Source organism: Corvus cornix, chromosome 17 (assembly GCF_000738735.6).
Source record: "Corvus cornix cornix isolate S_Up_H32 chromosome 17, ASM73873v5, whole genome shotgun sequence".
NCBI lineage: Eukaryota > Metazoa > Chordata > Aves > Passeriformes > Corvidae > Corvus > Corvus cornix.
The window spans coordinates 9,663,889-9,685,084 of record NC_046346.1 but is presented as its reverse complement, the minus strand read 5'-3'; the positions used below and the strand labels follow the sequence as shown (position 1 = coordinate 9,685,084).

The window sequence follows — 21,196 nt, the reverse complement described above, 5'->3', positions numbered from 1 at the left end:
AGAATCTTCCTTTCCCCAGGAAAAAAAAACCAAAACACTTTTGCCTGTAATGAGACAGGACTTCATGCTTTCATTGCTTGATTCCTTTTAGTGGTTGAATTAATTTTTTTTTCCAAATTTCTTTTTTTTTTTAATGTTCTGGTTTGTAATGGGAACAGCTCAGGTGAACAGCCTGCTCTCCATCAGGGATGCATTCTGCACACAGGGAGCACCAACGTGTGGGACCACCCACAGCTTTCCCCAACCCATTCGTGCCGGTTTCTTTGACATTTGGTGTTTCTGTGGTTTATGATAATTCACATATTGTTTCCAGACAGTGGGATTGTGTCCCAATTAAATGCTAAGGGATGCTTGTGCTTCCACAGAGCTTCCAATCACAGAATGGCCTGGGTTGGAAGGGATCCTAAAGATCACCCAGTGCCACCTCTGCCATGGGCAGGGACACCTCCCACTGTCCCAGGCTGCTCCAAGCCCCAATGTCCAGCCTGGCCTTGGGCACTGCCAGGGATCCAGGGGCAGCCCCAGCTGCTCTGGGCACCCTGTGCCAGGGCCTGCCCACCCTCACAGGGAGGGATTTCTTTCTAAATTAAACCTCCTCTCTTTGAGTTTGAAGCCGTTCCCTGTGTCCTGGCACTCCAAACTTGTAACCAGTCTCGCTCCATCTTTCCTGTACCTTCAGGTCCTGCAAGGTCACAGTGAGGTCACCCCAAAGCTTCTCCTCTCCAGGCTGAACAATCCCAGCTCTCCCAGCAGAGCTGCTCCATCCCCCTGATCCCCCTGGAGCCTCCTCTGGCCTCTCTCCAGCAGCTCCAGGTCCTTCCTGTGCTGGGCCCCGGGGCTGGGGCAGCTCTGCTGCTGTCACAAGCTGTGTGATGAAGGATTTATTTGGGACCTGGAAGCAGCAGCTTTCCATGGACCTGCCCTCACCTTGAGGCAGATACAGAATGAAAAATGCCCTGAGCCCTGTGGGCAGAGCAGGAAGGGCCTGCAGGGCGCAGTGACCCAGAGGCTGCAGCCCTGCTGTCCCCTGGCTGTGCTGCAGGCTCCAGTGCGACAGCCCTGCCTCTGAGTCTGGGGCTTTGGCTCTCTGAGGAAGGATTCTGTGGAATATCCAACTTCAGAAAGCAGGAACAGAAATTTCCAGCTCCAAACTAGAGTGCCAGGAAGGGGGACAGGTTTTTCTGCCATGCAATTCATCATGCTGATGAATTCTGGTCAGTGCTCATGATGTCTATTTTTATTATTAATTCTTTTCCTCTTAATCCTGGTAGAGCTGAGAGCATCTTTTGATAAGAAGTTCTTCTGCAGTATTCAGATTTTTCAAAAGTATTTGCCTGACTATTTTTTTGTTCCTTTACTGAGACCAGCTAAAAGACACCACATGGCTCTGCAAATTCTGGTTCTATGTGGGAGCCCTCTGATCTCATAGAATTTCAAACTGAAGTAGAGAGGGATTCAGATCCAACATATGTGTCTCTCTCATTCCTTTCTGCCCTTTAAATTTTCCTTCTTTTCAGTTCTAAAAATGTATAATGTAGAGAGCTCGCTGAAAAATCTTTGCTAATAATTTATTGGGGTTTTTAATTACAGTTCTGCCTGTCTTTACACACAAATTAGATTTAAATGTGAAATGTTCACTGTGGTGCCTGAACCCTGGCACAGTTTGGTATCTTTTTGCTGGGCAAGATCTTCTGACTTGCAAACGCATTTATCAGTTACGTGACTTTGCCACATAATTTTGTAGATTTTTATTAGGCCAAAAGTAAAATTTCTTTTGATGGGGTCCAAGCAAGTACATTTGCTCTGCTAAAATTTTTCTGTGGTGCGTTTTGTACTGGCCTTGTCTTTTGATGTGGGTGTGCTTTTCAGGTGAGGTGGATTTGAAACCATTTCTGAGCCTCAGAAATTACTCTCTGCCCTCTGGGCTGCTCATTTCTCCAGGCAGCTTTTGGACCGTGTTTTATTAGACTTAGAACTAGGACACCTGTACTCCTGCCCCTGCATATCTTAGAAAGTGATGTTTTGTTAGGAAACAAATGACCTAAGTGAGTACCTTGCTCATCCCTGGAAAGAAAGGGAGGGTTTTTGTCTCGTGTGATGCTTTTTCCCCTCACTGAGGCAGGAGGTTGGAAGCTTTGCTGCAGCCCTTCTCTTCAGTGCCCTTGTTTCTTAGCAGAGAAAATGAAGCAGATCTCTGGTATTTGCCAGTTTTTCCTTCCCTTCTCTTCTTTTTCATGGATTCTTAGTTCTGTACTGAAAAACAGATGGCTCTCGAGTACAGCTTTAGATGCTCTGTGAGGTTTTCCCAGAAACCACGATCCCTGTGCCTGAGGTGATGCCACTGCCTGCAGTTCTCTCACCTGAAGCACAGAAAACCTGGGATTCAGGATCCCTGGTCGTTCTTGGCTGACAGAAAAATCCCCAGGCTATTGAAAGTCACCACCTCAGGCTTGAGAAATCCAAAAGGTTGTGAAAGCTGCGGATTGCTGGAAGCTCAGGGAATGGCTCTCAGTTTTCCTTGCTCTGATACTCCTCCCCAGCAATCTGCTGCTGGCTGCTGCCAGAGACACCACAGGGCTTGGAGAAATATTCCACGTTACCTCACATCACCTCTCCTCTGCTCTTCACTTTGAGCTGTTCACCCCGTGTCTGATGCTGCTGCCAGAGCACCCAGGGGTGCAGGGATGTGTCCCTGATGCCAACTCCAGCTGGAACTGCCCATGAGGCTGATGCCAGGTATGGAGAGAGGCTGGTTGGAGGTGTGTGACTGTGATAATGCACTCGAAGGACACACTGACACATTGACCTCATCACTCCTGCCTGCAGGTGTGGCTGTTTGAGGGCTGTGGAGTTGAATCATCACAGAATCGTGGAATGGTTTAGGTTGGAAGGGACCTTAAAGCCCATCCCATCCTACCCCCTGCCATAGGCAGGGACACCTTCCACTATCCCAGCTTGCTCCAAGCCCTGTCCAACCTGGCCTTGAACTTCCAGGATGGGAATGATGTTTTTTCACTGCTTGCTTGCTCTCAGCAGTTTAGCGGAAATAACACTTTTGTTGGTTCTGTTTGCTGAGCTCACATATGTTGGTGTTCTTGGTTGCATTAATGGTGGGGTTTTAATGGCTGATTAATTGGGAGCCTGCTAGAAATTGGGAGTGCAGAGCAGATGGTTGGTATTTCTGAGACAAAACAAGTTGGTTCTGTTGGAAGCATCACCGTGTTCCGTGCTGGGGATGAGTGAAGGTCTGGGAATCTTTGTCCCGTGTCCCTGGCATGTGGAGGGATGGGATGCTGGGCAGGCTCCTCCCAAGCTGGCACAGCCAGGGTCTGTCTGGGCACCCTTGTTTGTGTCCTGTTCTGTGAACTGCTGCTTTCCCAAATCAGAATTGAGGTCTGGATAGGATTTCTAAGTCTCTCCAAGGCTCTTCTGATGCTTGCTGGACACGTGTTGTCCACAGTCAAGGTGTGTCTGCCTGAAGGAGCACAAAGATCCACCCCAGCCCTACAAACTCTGCCTCTCCCCTGGGGTGAAAGCTGTTCTGGCTGCAGGTCACTGGCTTTGATGGTGTCCCCTGGGTTTAGTGGTGTCCACCTAGGGCTGGACCCCATTGCATCACCAGGGGCTGATGCTCCTGGGTCAGTGCCCAGGTAGGGGGTGACAGGCAGAGGTGCCCACGCTGCTCCCTTGGTGTTGTTTCTCTTGTTTGACATTTTTATTGCATCCTCAGCTCATTTGGCATTTCAGGCAGTTTGTCTTTGCTTGCTGAACTTCCAGCACTGTCAGAAAGCTTTATAAGCCACATATCCTGGAAGGATATTTAATCCACATATCTTTTCTATTTAGCTGAGAACTCTGACACGTTAATGAACACTGATGATCACTCTGCTGCTGAATGCTTGCAGAACTGCCCTGCCCTCTGCCCCTGCTGTTCTGTCCTGTGCAATGCCATCAGGATTCCCTCTGGGAGACCTCCCTTATCCCATTATGCCATTCAAAGCTGTACCAGACCAACATTCACATCAGGTGAACAGTGAATCAGATAAAAGAATCTGCCAGTGTTAAAAATAAGGTGATAACCCCCTGTCCCAAGACTGGGGCTGTTGCCTGCAGTTGTGTGGTTCAAGGAGCAGCAGAGGGAGGAGGGAAGGGCAGGCAAAGCTCAGGTCTGTTCTGGGAATGATGCTCATTCCCTCTGCTTGGGACTTGTTGCTTTCATAGGAACCAATTCCCAGAACTCTTGTTGGAGGATGAGGAAGTCAAATTCTGTTCTTGAGATGTCCTCCTCTCTGTGCTTTCTCACCAGCTTTATCTTTTGGTCTCTGCTTATGGGATATTTTTGTCCATTTCTGTTTGCTCTTCCTTGATAATCAGCGTAGCAAAGAGCAAATGTTATTTGGGTGTTGGAAAGTACAAGATGAAAAATGACACTTGGGAACTTTTTCAAGTCTGAGAGTAAAGTCAGCTAAAGGAGAGTGAAACCTTTGCAGCGGGACTTGAGCACTGAGGGGGAGATGAGTTGGCCCTGAAGGTCAGGACAGCCCGTTCCAGATCTGTACCTGTGGGCTTTGCTTTTTGAACACATAGGTGGGAATTTGTGACCTTCTCCCATGTTGGTTGTTCACGGTTCCTTGATTTTTACTGAACTCGTTATAACCTTGCCTTGAGACTCCTCACATAATGAAGTGTTTTGTTATTTAGTACATAAATTTCAGTTCTGTTGTTAATGAAACAATGAGGGATTGCACAATGAAGACATGAATACAAAGCAACTGCTCTGTCATGTTCTGTAAACGTGAATTTCTCTCTCAGTAAGAGACAGGTAATATTTTCTCTAGGTGTGCAGTTATTCCCTTAAGTTTTCTTTTCTTTGCATTTTTTTGTATTTAACTGCAGTCACTCTGCAACCTCCACCACATATGGCACAAATTGCTGCAGCAATAGAATTGCTAATAAGAAAATTAAACTAAAGTGCCTGCAAGAAGCTTTATGTGCACCAAAATTCAGCTCAGATCTGAGGTTGTTGCCAGATGTGTCTGTGTCTGTCTGTGCCCTACAGATTTGGGAACGTCTTTGGGGTTGGTAGTGCTGTGGGTTCCTGGTGGCACGTTGAATAAGTGGTAATGCTGCAGAGAGCTTGAGGATTCACCTGGAGGGTTGGTTCAGTGCAGGATGAACAAGTTCTGGATTTTGGGAGGTCAGTGGAGAGGCTTTTTTCTTTGAAACCAGGATCCTGAGCTTTGTGTGGCTGTAAAGGTCTGTGATATTTTGAATGCTGAGTTTATGAAAATGCAGCTGCAATAGGAGCTGTCACCAGAGCCAGGCTGGACAGGGCTTGGAGCAGCCTGGAATAGTGGAAGGTGTGCCCATGGAATGGAATGAGCTTTAAGGTCCCTTCCAACTGAAACCATTCCGTGATTCTGTGATCCTGCATGACACCAAGGAATGGGATAACAGAGCTTGCAGGTTGTGACTGCTGGGAACAGGGAGAATTGGAAGATGTATTCCTAGAAAAGTGTGAAAATTTTTGTGAAGACTTTTTGCCAGCTCTGGTCAATGCAGTGATCCATCACTGCCTTCAAAGCCAATTCATGGAATTGAATTATTGGAATCACAGAATGGTTTGGGTTGGAAGGGACTTCAAAACTCATTTCACCCCACCCCTGCCATGGGCAGGGGACACCTTCTACTATCCCAGGTTGCTCCAAGCCCCATCCAACCTGGCCTTGGACACTGCCAGGGATCCAGGGGCAGCCACAGCTTCTCTGGGCAGTTTTCTCCAGGAGCTCAGGAGCTCAAGTTCAGGTGTTCACAGATGAAATTCCTTGTTCCCCCAGGTCCTGCCCTGCTGCTCACCAGTGACAACATCAAACAGCGCCTGGGCTCTGCTGCTCTCGACAGGTACCTGCCCTCGTCACTGCTCAGGGAGATGCAGAGAGACACTGGACTGCTCTTAGAAATACAGAGTTTGGGAGTAAAATCCTGTCTTCTGACATACATTGAGCCTTCTGCTCCAGGTGTTGGAGACAATAATGTTTCAAGAGTATTTGGTGCAGATGTGGGTGGGTTTTTTCCACCATTACTTTCTCACTTGTGAAATTGGAAAAGCTGAATTGCTTCAAGTGTGCTCATTCCTAGGGATGCTGGGGGAGCATTACTGAAGTGAGGCATCACTGCATCCTCTTGCCTTGGTGTATCTGTCTAATGGTGTAAATCCTGGAGAAACAGAGCCAGCAGGAGCTTGGAGCTGGGAGCAGATCCTGGCTGAGCAGGAAATGCAGGACTCTCCCTGTGTCAGATTCTGCTCTATTCTCTTGGGAGCTGCGATGTAAAACCAGTTGAATTCCCTGTTTTCCTTGTCTGTCCCCAGCATCCACGAGTACAGACTGACCAGCTGGCTGGGCCAGCAGGAGGACATCCACAGGATTGTGCTGTACCAGGCTGACAGCACCCTGACCCCCTGGACCCAGCGCTGCATCCGCCAGGCCGACTGCATCCTCATCGTGGGGCTGGGGGACCAGGAGCCCACTGTGGGAGAGGTGTGGGAACTGCTCCTTCCCCTCTTGGCACTGGGAACAGTCCAGGTCAAAGCAGGTTGCTTCACACTCATGCATTTTTCCCGGGTTTAACACCCAGTGAGGCATAAATAATGAAATATTTCTGAGAAATGCCTGTTAGGAATAGCAAAAGAATTGCATGAGAATCCTCTGAAATGGCAAGTTTTATGTGGGAGTACTTCCAGCAAAGTTCTTTTCCTCTAAAGAGTCATTTTTGGCCCATGGTAAATCAAAAATTGCTTTGAAGCTTTGCATGTCTGCTCAGAATTTCTTTGGGTCTCCACATAAAGGGAGAAATTCTTTTCTGCCTGGATGAAATTCATGGTGTGTGCTTAGGAAAAAGTAGATCTAAATTGCAGTGTATGAATTATTTATTATATTTTATTACAGATTTTAAGCTGTACTTTTTTTCCCCCCCCTTACTATCTATTTCTACAGTTTTATATTTTATTACCAAAGTCTTCTGACCAGACAAAAATTCTGCAATAAATTAAAAAAGAGATCACAGGTGGGGTTTTTTAGGATGCTGAAGTGCTGAGTCTGACCTGCAAAGAGCCTGGGCTGGTCCCACGTGCAGCTTTCGTGTGTGTCCTGTTGTGTGGGCTCTTCCTGCCTGCACGTGGGAGGCAGGAAGCACAGGCAGAACAAGCTGCCAGCAGTTGCCTAAAACAACAACAAAAAATTCAGAATCAGAAATGCAAGGAGGAAAAAAAAAAATGGACTGATGGGAAGGGAAAGAAGAAAACACTGAATATTTGTGGGCTCGAGTTGGGCTCGAGTCTGACTCGGGCAGCATCTCACGTTGCAGGAGCAGTGCCTGCCTGTGCTGTGCATTTAATGGCCTGGTTTAAGTCAAAAACGTTCAGGTTTGAATCCTTGGCTGATTTTAGGCTTCTGTGTGCTGTGTAAGCCCAGAGTTAACAGTGTTGTTGCCTAAATAAATCATGTTTGGGGGTTCTGCGTGTGCAGACTTGGATTCAGGTGGGAATAGGGGTGTGGGGTGTGTGTGGATGAATTTCACTGAGGCTGGAGCAGCCAGCACTGATTGCCCTTTCCTTTGGTGTCCATAACTGCTGTAGCTGGAGAGGATGCTGGAGAACACTGCAGTGAGAGCCCAGAAGCAGCTGGTCCTGCTCCACAAGGAGGATGGGCCTCTCCCTTCCCGGACCGTGGAGTGGCTCAACATGCGGAGCTGGTGTTCTGCTCACCTCCACATCCACTGCCCACGCAGAGTCTTCTCCAAGAGGAGTCTGCCCAAGCTGGTAAGAGATTCCTGATTTGGTGGCTGGTCCCTTGCTGTCCCTTACTTTTGTCTGTAATCTGTGTATCAAGGGGGATCTGGGATAATGACACTCCGTGATATTCTGGTATGCCGTGGGTTCTCTTTACATCTGCCTGGCCTCCACTGGATTCAGGAAGCAGGGATAAGGGAGGCAGGTTTTCTCTATGGATGCACACTTGGCTTTTTGATCTCCTGAAAAGGGTAATTTCAGCATCCTGAAATGAGTAACACTGTCTCAGAGTCCCAGTCAAAGGTGTGTACAGGCCGTAGAGTCCTTTTTGTTGGAAGGATCCCTGTGCTTCCCAAAGCCATGCTAACTATAAGGCAGAGGCAGCCTGGGGTTGTTCCTGGATCCCAGGAACATTGTCAAGGAAGAGAAAGAGCTCCAGAGGAAATGCTGTACTGCCCCCAGCAGCTCTAAAAGACTGAGAGAGGCCACTGGTCACTAGAACTGTTTGGGTGGTTCACAACCCTCTGTTCCTTTGGAGAAGCACTGTAACAGAGTCACCGACAGCTTCAGGCTGGAAGGGACCACTGGAGCTCCTTCAGTCCCTCCTCCCTGCTCAGCAGGGTCCCCTGGAGCAGTCACTAGGATTGTGTCCAGATGGGTTTGGGCTATCTCCACTGAGGGAGAATCCACACCCTCTGTGATCTCTGTTCAGGGCTTGATCACTGCACAGGAAAGAAATTCTTCCTCCTGTCCAGTGGAACTCCTGGGCATCAGTTCCTGCCCGTTCCTCTTGTCCCATTGCTGGGCCCCATGGAGCAGAGCCTGGTCCATCCCTGCAGACAGGGACAGACATGGATAAGATCCCTCTCAGTCTTTCCTTCTCCAGGCTGAGCAGCCCCAGCTCCCCCAGCGTTCCCTCACAAGAGAGAAGCTCCAGTCTCCTCATCTTTGCAGCATCTTTTAGCAGGCTGCTGTTGGCTGACTCTGCCCTGCTGTGCAGTGACCATGCCTGGCTCTCCTCTGCAGGTGGAGATGTATGAACGTGTGTTCCAGAAGGCCCCGGACCGTCACTCCGACTTCTCGCGCCTGGCCCGGGTCCTGACGGGCAACGCCATCGCGCTGGTGCTGGGCGGCGGCGGGGCCAGGTAGGGCATTGTCCCGGCTATCCTGGGCTGGATGGGGCTCTGAGCAACCTGGCCTGTGCAAGGTGTCCCTGCCCATGGCAGGGCGTGGAACAGGATGGGCTTTAAGGTCCCTCCCAACCCCAACCACTCTGGGATTCTGTGCTGGTGCATCTACCAGATCCGAGAGCCCCACTGTCCCTGGGCTGCGACAGATCCCTCAGGGTGACAGACATCCTGGGACACCAGCACTGCTCTGCAGGCAGCGTTTGGGGGAGGAGACACTGAGGAATTACACAAACTTAGCCTGCTGGGGGGATTTGTGCAGGATTTCTGCAGAAGGAACATGAGCGTTTGTGACCTCTTGAGGCCCCTCATAATGGTTTAATACCAGGAGGTGACCAGGGCACGAAAGATGACGTTTCTTTCTGTTGGCCTACACTATGGACTCTTTTTCCCTTATGGATTCTTATATTAGAAAATGGCTCACAGTATTTCAAAGCTCTTCAAACTTTGAGCAGTAAGGGGAATTATGTCCTCTAATGGAGAATGTTCTCATCCTTATAATCCTCCAAACCCCCAGGTACCCATACACTCTGACAGCCTTACCTTACAGAAAGAGTGTGTTTTTGCAGACGCAAGGACAAGGTGTGTGCTGAGCACTCTGTTAGAATTCCATCTGAAACCCCCAGTGAGCTTTAGAAATAAATTATTACTGGCATTTTTCTTTGGAATCCCTTTTTACTTGGAGAGTTTTCTGTTGAGACGGAATTGAGTTGCCCTTTGTCTCAAGTGAGTGCTGCCTTTGTTGTCTCCATCACTGTGTTCTTGAAGCCCTGCTTTAAAAGAGTGCTTTGAAATACAGCTCTCAGAAAACTAAAATCCCTAATTTGCACGCAGTCTGTCTGTTTAAGTGCACAGAAATATCACATTTTTGTCGTTGGGCCAGCGCGCGCTTCGGGGGAGCCTTCGCTGCAGGAAGGGTTGGAGCTCCTTTGTGCCAGCTCCTCCTGTGCAGTCACCGGTGCTGAGACAGCCAGAGCTGATTCCTTGAGTGTCTCACAGGTGCCTTGATCCTGCTCCCTTTCACAACCCCTCACCTGAGCTGGTTTCAGGATTTCGTTTCCAACGCAAGCTCTGTCCTGTGGAGACACAAAGCAGAGCAGCAGAGGGGAGCTTCTGTTTTATCTCAGTATCTCAGGAGGCTTCTCCTCCACTGATACAAAGCGTCTGTGGTTTGTTCTTTGTTCCCAGCTGATATCTCTGCCTCTACCAAAGCCTGTGTCATGCTAAATATGTGCACTCCTGTACTGCTGGCAGCACATTTTGCTCGTTCCCTTCCTTCCTTCTGTAACACTGCTGTAATTTTTGCCAAACTGTTTATTATTTTTTTGTTCTACTACTTAATTTGCAAGCTCCCACCTGCGGGTGTGCAGGATCCGAGGTAAGGAGGAGCAGGGTCACTGAGCCTGTGTTGGTCCTGTGTTGTCCCTCTCTGCAAAGCTGCTCTGCTGCTGTGTTGGCTTTGGGGTCTCTGGATGCTCATCACCCATTCAGCAATGAGCCATGGGCCATTAGCCATCAATCTGCTCATTTCTGCATCCCTGAATGGGGAGGACTTGAAGAGGATTAAGGGCAGAGCGGATAAATGGGATATTTCTTCCTTCTCTGGAATGCTTTCTATGCCATGGACTGAAATGTTTGTTCAGGGGTTCCAGGCTGGCACAGGGATGGTGTGAGCATTGTGTTTTCCCTGGAAAGGTACAGAATGCTGTTTTAGTCATTAAATAGTCATCTAAATTGTGGTTAGATAAAGATTTTTCAAAGTGAGAATGTAATTAAGACTGGGGAAAGGACAGAATTACTCTGAACCTCTGCCTTTGGAAGGGCAAAGTAAATTCTTAGATTGCCCATTTCTACTAACAAGAGAATTTCAAGAGATTAGATTAGGTACTTAGAATCATCCTGTGATTAAAGCACAGTCAGACTAAGAATGTCTTCATGGGTCTCTGCACAGACTATTAATGGCCTTTGGATAATAATTGCATGAGGAACTTCCCAGTTTGCTCTCAGAGCAGGAATCATGCTGGTCACACAGCCAGGGAGAGGTAACAGTGACAGGGGCTGCCTAGTGGGTATTTGTTCAAGGTATTGTGTTCTGTGACTCCAGTAATATCAATTATTTAGTTGTTATTTTGGGAATGTTTGTCTGGCTTCCCAGTGACAGCTGGATTGGGAGGTTTTACCAAGAGCAGCTTCCTAGTAATTATCATTGTGGTTTGTCATGACAAAAGGCTCATAGGAACTAAAGGTTTTCTTTCTCCTGTGACCATAAAAATAAAAGAACTTGAAGTGATACGGTTCTAAAATTACAGTGTTTTGCTTCTGTTAAATGCTAACCTAATTTTACTTAGAAACATAGTAGAGTTTGAGGGAAGGGAAAGGGGGTTTGTGTTTAGGAAAACAAAACCTTTGAGGTGTAGTTGCAAGAGTAGTGACACATCAAGCCCTGCACCAAAGGCATAAACCTTCCATAAATAGTTGTCCTGACCTTTAGCCCTCCCACGTACAGCCCTTCTTTGGTTTGCTGTGGTTGTCTTAGCAAAGCTGTTTGAAAACTAGAATTTCTAGGGAGTAAATAATTATTACAGAACTATCTGGGAATCCCTAAGGCTTTGGGAAAAATGGGCTGTGAGCTGTTCCAGAATCACAGAGTATCCCGAGCTGGAATGGCCCCACAAAGATTTTCAGTCCTGGCCCTGCACAGACACCCCAACAATCCCACCCTGAGCATTTCAGCCTCCCCTGAGGAGCTGCTGTCGAAGGATATTTATAGATATTTCATCAGGGCGTCTTTTCATTTCTCCTTTTTCTGTTCAGTTTTCTCCTCAAACTTATTATCACACCTCAGCATTTGATGTCTTGAGTAGCTGGGATTTTTGGCACACAGTTTTCTTGCTGACTCTACAGATGTGGCTCAGACCTTTTCATTTCGGGCAGTTGGCTTGTTTCACTTGTCCTTTCTGCCTTTTCTTTGTTTCCAGCTCTGGCACTCTGCAAAGGGAGGATAAAAGCAGCAGTGTAGGAGAAGCAAGTGCTGCCCTTCTGTTGTGGGATCTCTGTGTCTGATGAGCACTCCTGTTGTCTCCTCTGTCTGTCTGTGCTCCTGCAGCCTGTGCCATGTGCAGGGTGCTCACGCTCCAAGCTCTCAGAGAAGGACAAGCAGGCAGGTCCATCTGCAGCTGGTCACTCATGGGCTGCTCCTGAGCTCCTTAAAGCCTGGCTTTATCTTCCCATTCAGTGGCTTTACCCAGGGATGAAGAGGCTGGAAGAGTCCCTGAGAGGCAAATCTCAGTTGTTCTGCTCTCAGGAGATCAAATTTGTACTCTGCACTCTGTGTTTGACTCCTGGATTGCAGGGAGAAGAAACCATGGAGGATTTTCTGTGTCTGTGATGTTTGGCTGCAGCTCCAGCTCACTCAGGCAACTTTGAGTAAAAACCTTCTTGTCAATCCTGCCTCCTTTCTCTGCCACCGGACGCTGATCTGTTCTTCCAGAAGGCACAAGGAATTTGTTTGTCCTGTGTCTGCACTGGGACAAAGCCCTGCAGTTTCTGAGCCATCCCTGGCACAGGCAGGACAGGCAGAGCTGCACTCAGTGCCTGGAAGGGTTGCAGAGGTCACACTGTCCTGTGCAGTGGGTCAAGCAAGGAGCAGGTGGGACATGCCCACAGCCACCATAAGGAAAACCTGAAACGGATTTTGAGAACTTGAGAACTGTAGAAGATCATGTTCCTTTTCTGACTGCTGATGCTTTTAGCCTGCAAGTGTGGCTGGGAGGTGAGGAGCTCTTGCTTGGGAACAAACCCTCTGGTGCTTCCCCCGCTCCATCCTGCTAAAAAAGGAATTGAGTTTGGGGATTGATGACCTGATGTACCCATGTAAAACACTTTAAAGCAAGTGAGTGCTGTGCTGTGAGATCTGATATTCCTCCTCAGGTTGTCTGGGGAGCTCCTGGCTGCCTTCAGCAGGCGCAGGGACGTGGTGTTGCTGCTCCATGGCTGGTGACGCAGCATTTTAATTACACCCCCAGCAATTAAGTGCTGTCAGAGCTGGCAGGATGCAGAAGCTGAATCTGCAATATGCTCGTGTGAGGAGTCAGAAATGATTAATAAGGACACCAGTAAGTTTTGGAGGTTGATTTGTTTTTCTGTTTGGTTTGTTATTCTAACATGGAAAGGAGTCTTAAAGCAAAACCCTTGTGGTCCCATCCTGGCTGAGGGCAGCTGCTTCTTAATTCTGTCCCTTTCTCGTGGTAATTGGGAACAGACAGGGTTTGGTGCTTACCCTGTTACTCAGATGCTCAGTGCTTCCTCCTTAACTGGATTTTGCCATCTTAACTCTGAGAAACTTTCACTTCTGCACTGCATGGTGCAGGTCTGGTGTTTGGCAAGAGGGTCACTGCAGGCAAATGAAATTCCTTCCTTGCCTCCTGTGAAATTCTCATCAGCTTTTTTTCCTGAGAGAAGCCATGAAGTCACTGTGTTCCTTCCCTTGCTTGAATTCATTAAGGTAAAATTGACAAGCTGCCAGAATTAATGAACACTGAACTTGTCGTCAGCGTAACGTGGGAATGACTGAAGAATGTGCTGCAAGGAAGGGAGGGTGGAAATAGCACCTCTGCTTTTGGGGGCTGTTTTTAGTTCTCCCAAGTGGCAACATAGGAAGGTCTGGTTTCCAGCACTGCTGCTGTGGAGAAGAGCTGAGATCCCTTGTGCAGTGTCATCTTTTGCTCCATGGTCCACAAAAGCAGAGAGAAGCACAGGGACAGAGAACAGGGAAGGCTGCACAGAAAGTACCTAAGCTTTGTGAGTGTTTTAGGGCCTGATAAAGGTGATGTCCCCTGGGTGAGGAGCAGGGTTTGGCTCCCAGAGGTGGAATGGGCTGGCTGGTGGTGCAGTGACGGAGTTGACACCTCATAGCTCAACTTCCAGCGTGTGATGCAACATCTGAGGAATAAAAAGCTGAAATTTGAGGTGGAAATGCTGCTCCAATGCCAAAGTGCTGTCCTTGGGATGGGCAGTTTGCTCCCATGGTGCTGACAGCTCCCTTCCCAGGCTGCAGCTCCTTTTCCTGCATCGTGGTTGTAAAACCCTGGGGTTCAGTCTTGGGCAGTAACAGAACCTCCTGGGGAGACTCTGTGAAGTTTTATGGTGCAGCTGCTTTGGATTCAGTTAAGGAAGATTAGTTCTTACTCCTCAGCTAATACAGGTAACTAATGATAGGAGGTTTTTTGCCCCTATCAGGAGCAGTGTGTGCATGGATGTTATTTAAAACTGCCCCTGCGGAGCTGCAGAACTTGAGATGGAGCTGGTGGGCTCCTAAGATTGATTCCTGAACCTCAAATACAGGGAGGGAACTGGAAATATGGGGGGGAGTTGCTTTTTTAAACTATCAAACCTGACTACAGGCACCCAGACAAGGTGCTCTTAGGGTGTGTGGGAGGAAAGGGGAGGAATTTGCTGCCTGAATGAGGCAGCTCCAGAGGAAAACACTGCTGGAAAGAACAGAGCAGTGTTTTCCCCTCTGGGATCCTAAACACACTCAATATAGAGATTACAGAAGGGATGAAAGAAAATCCCATGGGAGTTTCCTGGGCTCTTGATGTTCCTCAGATAAGGTGGAACACAGTAAATGTTTCTCAGCTCCTTTGCTGGGTTCAAGACTTAACATGGAGTGAATCTGATGAGGGGCACCCCAGGGTAGGAGGGATAAGGGGTCTCTGGAGCCCAAGTGCTGTCATGACCAGTTCCTTGTGCTGGAGGATAAGAGTAATATCTTGAGAACTTGCTTAACAATGTTTCTCCACGCTTCCACTCCTATCTAGGTCATACACAACCTATTTCCCCTTTTTCTTTTCCCACCTGGCTGTGTCTGCCAGTCTGAAAGTGTATTTTCCCTTTCTAACACATCCAAGCCTTGAGATTTCCCAGTTTCTTTGCACCGTTTTTAATCCCCACTCATTCCTTCTTGTCTCTTTACATCTGCCCTTCAGTTCCTTTCTCAGTCTTTGCTTTCAAGTCCTCTCACAAATTGTGAAATTTTCACATATTGTGAAAAAAATGCAGTTTGCCAGCTTTTTTTGCCATCCTGATGTGTCCCTGTGTGTCAACAGAAATGCACTTGGCTTTGAAATCATTCCAGATCATGCAGTGAGCTTCAGGACTGTGCCAAGTTTGCAAATAAGTTCTTGATTGCAGTGTTTAATGTTGTTTGCAGTGGTTTGTAATGGGGTACAGGTCTCCCCTTCATTTGGTGTCTCTGCCTCACAGTGCTTAAAATTCACAGGGCACAGAGCTGACAGCTTGAAATGTCTAAAAATTGGATTCAGGGTTGTGTTTTTTCCTGAACTGCTCAGAAAACATAGCCTGGAGAAGAGGCTTTTTCTGAAGTAAATTATGGAAGAAAATTGTTGCTAAAACCATTGCTCTTCATTGTGACCTTGGCTAGGAGGGGTTTGGAAGGGCAACAACAGCCTCTTCAAGGTGCTCTTGGTGGTGCCAGGAGCCACTGGCAGCCCTGGAGGGTTCGGTTGCTGGAGAGAGGAAGGGACAGGCAGGATTTCATGGGGCTGGGATTCAGCTCCTGATGGGACTGAGGAAATGGCTTAAAGGTCACCCTCTGGAAATGGCTCTGGAGCACTTAGAGGGAAGAGAAACACAAACCATTACCAGGAGGAGTTGTTTGGGGTTTCAGGAGGATGTTGTTACCTCCGAATGTAAATGGATTTGTGCTGCTGCCTTGTGGCTTGGAGGTGTCTGGGGAATTTGCTTGAAACCTGCCATGCAATTGTTCTGATGGAGGTGACTCTTCAGCGTGCAGAGCAGTGACCAGGTGACACTTTGTGCTGTCTGGGTACAGTGCCAAAACATGATCAGTGTTTCTGCGGGGGCTGCTGAGGTTTGGGGGTATCTTTGCCTCCTCTGGCAGGAGGGATCTGGGTGCTGGGCTTGTTGGGGGCTGGCCAAGATCCCTGTCTTCAGCCTGGCGTCTGGCAGCCCTGGATGGAGCCAGTCTGGCACAGACTGGGCCCTTCTGCACTGGGTTCACACCATTTCCTGATTTCCACTTACGTGAGACGAGAGCAAGGATTTTCTTTTTGCAATTCCTGTCTTTTCTTTCTCTCCCCCTGATGCAGTCAGGCAAGCATCCCTGAAATTCCTGTTCCAAGTGCTTGCTGGAGGTACTGAGCTGGCATGTAAGGGTTTTCCTCCTCTCTGGCAAGACAGGTCTTGAAGAATATGTGCTGCTAAAAGGATCCCGTTCCTCATCCTGATCGTGCTCTGAAGGTCCAGCAAATTAAGCTGAGATATGACAGGAACTTGAAAAATGCTTCTTCCCTTTGTTTAAATGGAAGAATCAGGCTTGCTGTGCAGCATCTGCAGTGCCCAGGAACAGCTGAGGAAGCAGGATTTCTGCAGCAGAGAAGTATCAAAATGATACAAAAGGGGCTCAATCTGCTTTGTGTCATGGAAAAAACCCACCCCAACCTCTGAATACTTGAAATATCTTTCCTCCAGTTCCTGTTCTTCAAAGTAATCCCTTTGTACGCCAAGCCAGTCTGTCTCTTGACTCTGGAAAGGCAGAAAGTTGGCAGCTCTGAGGTTAATCCTTTTGGCCTTTGCAGCCTTCCCCCATCACGGACAGCCTGCACTGGGCTGGCAGCATTTTGGAGGAGAGGAAGCTGTTTGGTGACCTGTGTTATGGCTTTTGTGTGTGTGGATAAATGTCTGGATCTCAGTGCACACTGGAATGGAATTTTTGTCTGTGGTATCCTTTTTTGAAGCTCAGACTGATGCATGGGTGGCTTCAGAGCTTGTAATTGCTGCTGTAGGTGCTCAGAGAAGTGGTGTGTGCTCTTGTCACAAGTGGAGCATCCATTGCCACATGCAGATAAACCAGAGGGAAAGCTGAATTCCAGAGCCAGGCTTCCCGATTCCCAGCATCTTTCAAAACCAGATTTCATGCCAGGGCAATATTCAGGATGTAAAATGACAGAGAAGCAGCAAAACTCTTTATCCTTGAAGATAAAGCTGCACCTTTGACTCGGTGTTTTACTTGTGCTGCTCTTTTGGGGAGGCTGAAGGAGTAAGGGTGAGGAAGGTGGGCTCCTCCTTGGAAAAGATAATGATAATGTGTGTTCGGTTACCTAATTTGAGTCTTATCCAGGTCAGCCCTAGAGTTATGTTTGAACAAACAAAAAACAACTCCTAAAAATAAATCAGTAAGTTGTATTTGCTGTTGTTGAGCAAAGCTCCTGAGACACAGCTGGGAGCTCCTCTGGGGGCCTGGGGCTCTGTGTTTGCAGATGGTTGGGAAGAGGCTGCAGCCTAATTGCTCCTGAGAGGCTCTGCTTTGATTTCTTCAGGGAGGGACCATCCCGAGCGATGCCCGGCGCGTTCATCGTGCTTTTAATTGTGTTTGTGCAGCAATTCAGAGCTCTGCCTCCAGTGAGCTGGGGGAAAGGCAGAGCCTGTGGCTGCTCCCAGATTCCCAGACCTGAATGCCAGTTGCTCAGAGCTGTGTAACAGTTGGGTCGTCACGTGCCCACAAAAGCCATGTTCACATGGCCTGGCACCCACAGAATGCTTAATGAGCTGATTTTTCCTTTTCCCATCTGCAGCACCTCTGTAATTGCTCATTTGCTCCCATCTGCCACGGAGGTTGAAGGTTATAGCAGCTTCTATTAAACCCTCCAAGCAGCAGGAGCTTGGGAGTCATCTACTTCAAAGTTATGGCTTCAAAAAAAACCCCTAAAATTAATTGCGGGTGGTTTAGTTGGACTCTCCTGTCCTGATCTCCAGTCTTCAACCCACCAAACTCATTTATTCACAGCAATGCCTTGATGAACAGATGAACTTAAACAAGGAGGTGGTGGAGTTGTGGGTCAGCTCTTCTTGCTGGTTTTGCACCTTTTTCTATCAGATGTAGAAGCATGTGCTGTGTTCACTTCCCATGGAGCAGCTGTCAAGCTCTCTTGGCAAGTCCCTGTGCCTTCAGGAGTGTGGTTCTTGCATTGCTGTGGTTTTGGGGAATCTCTGTCCAGCCCTACCTGGGCAGTGAGCTTTCCTGATAAGAAAAAAGGAGATTGGAGAGGAGTTCTAAGTAAATTCACACTTAGATTCTCTAAAGCGCTTTGGTCTTATTTCTGCAGCTTCCAGATGTTGTGCTCAAAATGGGTTCTTCCAAGCTTTAATAAATAAGTCTCAAAGGTGTGGGGAAGGACAGTATCTTTGTTTTCCAAAGAAATAATCTCCCTTTGCAGACGATGACTGAATTGTTCCTTGGCTCAGAGTAAGAGATGGGATTTTGTGACATCCCCAAGTGGGTGCAGTTTGCCATTCAGCCTCTTCCCTGCTCCTGTGCCCCTCTCCGAAAATGCTGCTGCCAGCTGGGATCAGAAAACAAAAACCCTGGTGCATTTTATAATTTACCTCCGACTATTTTGTGCATTTTCTCCCCTCCAGTGCTTTCTTCCTGTATCCCTTCACACCTCAAGGCTGGGCAGCCCTGACAGCCCTCCTGGAAGGGCTGAACACATTTTGCTCATTTATTTTCTGTGTCAGGCACAAATCTCTTTGTTTAAAGCTTGTTCTAAAGTTAGTGTATAAAGCAGAAACAAGATCAGGGCTATAAAAGGACATTGTATTTGGGTTTTCTTGCAGGAAGGGGGTTTCACTGGGCTTGTGAGGAATAGGAGATGCTTTTTCTGCAAGATGTGCCTGCCTGGCACGGGGTTGATGTGTGATCTCTGCAGCATGGCAAGGCCAAAGGGAAATGGCTCCTGAGCTTTGGCTTAAGGAGTTGCTGGAAATCTGAGGGCAAAGCTAAGTGGGAGGATGGAATGAGATTGTTGTTAATGGAGGGGAAGACAAGAAAAATTCAGGTCTCTGGATCAATACGTGTGGGCTGTGGAAGGGAAAAAGCTTCCTCCAGGGCAGCTGCTGGGAGAGATCCTGCTGGATGTTAGGAGAGAACCCAGTAATGTGGGGTTATTCCCTCTGTTTAGCTTAGAAATGGTGCTTAGTTGATTAATCAATTAATCAATGTTGTCAAGATTGGAAAGTTCCTTGTGAGTGCTCACGCAGGACCACAGCAGCAGAAATGCAGGGGTCTGGTTTCTGTGTTCCTTTGGAGCTGGCAGAAAAGCATAGCAATAATTCTGGCAGATTTATGATGCTGGGAAGTTTTATGGTCAGGAAAGCTGGGAAATAATGTTATTGGAAAGATATAACTGGGATTAGATTTCAAAGCAGTGTTTGGGTATATTGCTGCTGCTGCAAAAGCTCGAAGGTGCCAGTTGGAGATAATCCAGTTGCAACTTGTAGTAGGCTTGCTCCACTTCTGAGCCAGTGACTGAGCCTCTCAATGCCAGGATCAGCCACGGAACACACCAAAAAATGCTGCTGTTTGTGTAAAGAGGCTTTTCCTTATGTCACCTTTCCTGATGCCATTCCATGTAGCTCTTCACATAAACAACATCCGACTTCCCCTCAACCCAATACGAAGAGCAGCTCCCCAATGACTCCAGGATCAATCTACAACCACCACCACCCCTCAGACAGTGGTTCTGTAGTGGTTGTAGCTGCATCTGTTACTCTGAGAGCTGCAGGCTCAGTCATCAGCCCCAGTTTTGGGATCATGGTCCCTGAAGTGCCAGTGGTTCCCTGTGTGCTGGCCGTGGTGGATTTCAGGATGTGCTGTCCACTCCCATGGGCTTGGAAGCTCAGGCACCTTCAGTCTGTTTCTGTTGTGCTCAGAGCAGGGCTGGGGGAGTGGTTGCCCAATGTGCTTTTTGCACATCTCCAAAACAGACATGGTAAAGACAAGTTTGTAGAATTTGTAGTTCATAGAATTACAGAATGCTTAAGCTTGGAAAAGACCTTTGAGATCATTGAGTCCAACCATTCCCCCAGCACTGCCCAGGCTAGCACTGACCCGTGTCCCCATGTGCCACATCCACGTGGCTTTTAAACCCCTCCAGGGCTGGGGACTCCAGCACTGCCCTGGGCAGTCTGTAAAGGGCTGGACAGTCCTTCCAGGGAAAAACTGTTTTTATGGCTTTGCTTCTTCAGGAGTTTTAAGGTTCTGAGGGTGTCTTAATTCTGGTTTGTTGGGCTCTAATGGAGCTTAATAAAGTCCCCTCAACAATTTCTCTATTTTTCTGCCTCCTTTGCCAGGTAACTCCATCAGGAAGGAGGTGCAGGAAGCCTGGGGAGGCTTTGGTGGGAGACACAGCAGAGCTCTGCAGCAGCCATGGCCTTAATCCTTTTTTTATCCAAAGGAACCAGCATCTCTTCAGAGCATTCAGGGAGAGCTCCTTCATCCTGCTGAGTCAGTTAGGAGGAGAGATGGGGGCTGGTGAGGCTGAATGCCTGAGCTGCATTCCTCTTTGAATCCAGCTTCTTCTTTGAAGCTGAAGTGGATTTTAGTTGAGCTGCAGCCTTGCCTGGCTGCCCCCTCAGCCATGGCCTGAAAAGCGAGTGTCCCTTCTGGCTGCTCCCAGGCTCGGGTTGTTCTTTCAAACACAGGCAACATCCTGCTGATGTGTTAAACGTGGCTCGTGGGGAGAATATTGGTGCAGGGCTCTAGTTTTGTACTGCTTGTGTTTCCTTCAGCCCATGCCCTGAGCAGGGAGGACAGCCTGCATTCCTGCTGGCACTTTAATCTGGGATGTCCCGCTGCATCCTTGCTCCTGAGCCGGATCTGATCCCAGCTCTGGCAGCACGTGCAGGGCTGGCACATGCACGGCTCACAGGGGAATTTTCCTTTTATCCCTTCTGCTCTGTCCTTCGTGCATCACAGTCACATGCCAGCAGCACTTCCCCAGGGCATGAAAGCAAGGGCTCATTTCAGCAGCGGGAATTTTCCTGCAAGACCCTCTGGCAGAAAGGCTCTCTGTGTGTGCTGGGCTGTGGTATTTAGGGAAGCAGGGCTCCAACCCTGTAACTCCTCTCTCTGCTTTGTGGTCATTTCTTTCCCGGAATCACTGAATACCCTGAGCTGCAAGGGACCCACCAGGACCATCAAATCCAGCTCCTGGCCCTGCACAGACCCCGCAACAGCCCCACCCTGGGCATCCCTGGCAGCGCTGTCCAAACGCTCCTGGAGCTCTGGCAGCCTTGGGGCCTGCCCATTCCCTGGGGAGCCTGGGCAGTGCCCAGCACCCTCTGGGGTAGAACCTTTCCCTGCTCTCAGCCTGAGCCTGCCCTGGCCCAGCTCCAGCTG

At 48.4% G+C, this 21,196-nt stretch overlaps 1 protein-coding gene across 2 annotated transcripts in view; it reads left to right on the top strand.

The window, feature by feature from the left end:
• PNPLA7 (patatin like phospholipase domain containing 7) overlaps nucleotides 1-21,196 on the top strand; it is a 117,821-nt gene that overhangs the window by 64,836 nt on the left and 31,789 nt on the right. For both annotated transcript variants that reach the window (XM_039561815.1, XM_039561814.1), the window contains exons 23-26: nucleotides 5,838-5,901; nucleotides 6,371-6,539; nucleotides 7,637-7,819; nucleotides 8,816-8,934. In XM_039561815.1, the coding sequence (XP_039417749.1) occupies nucleotides 5,838-5,901; nucleotides 6,371-6,539; nucleotides 7,637-7,819; nucleotides 8,816-8,934 (535 nt within the window). The remainder of the gene's footprint in view (nucleotides 1-5,837; nucleotides 5,902-6,370; nucleotides 6,540-7,636; nucleotides 7,820-8,815; nucleotides 8,935-21,196) is intronic.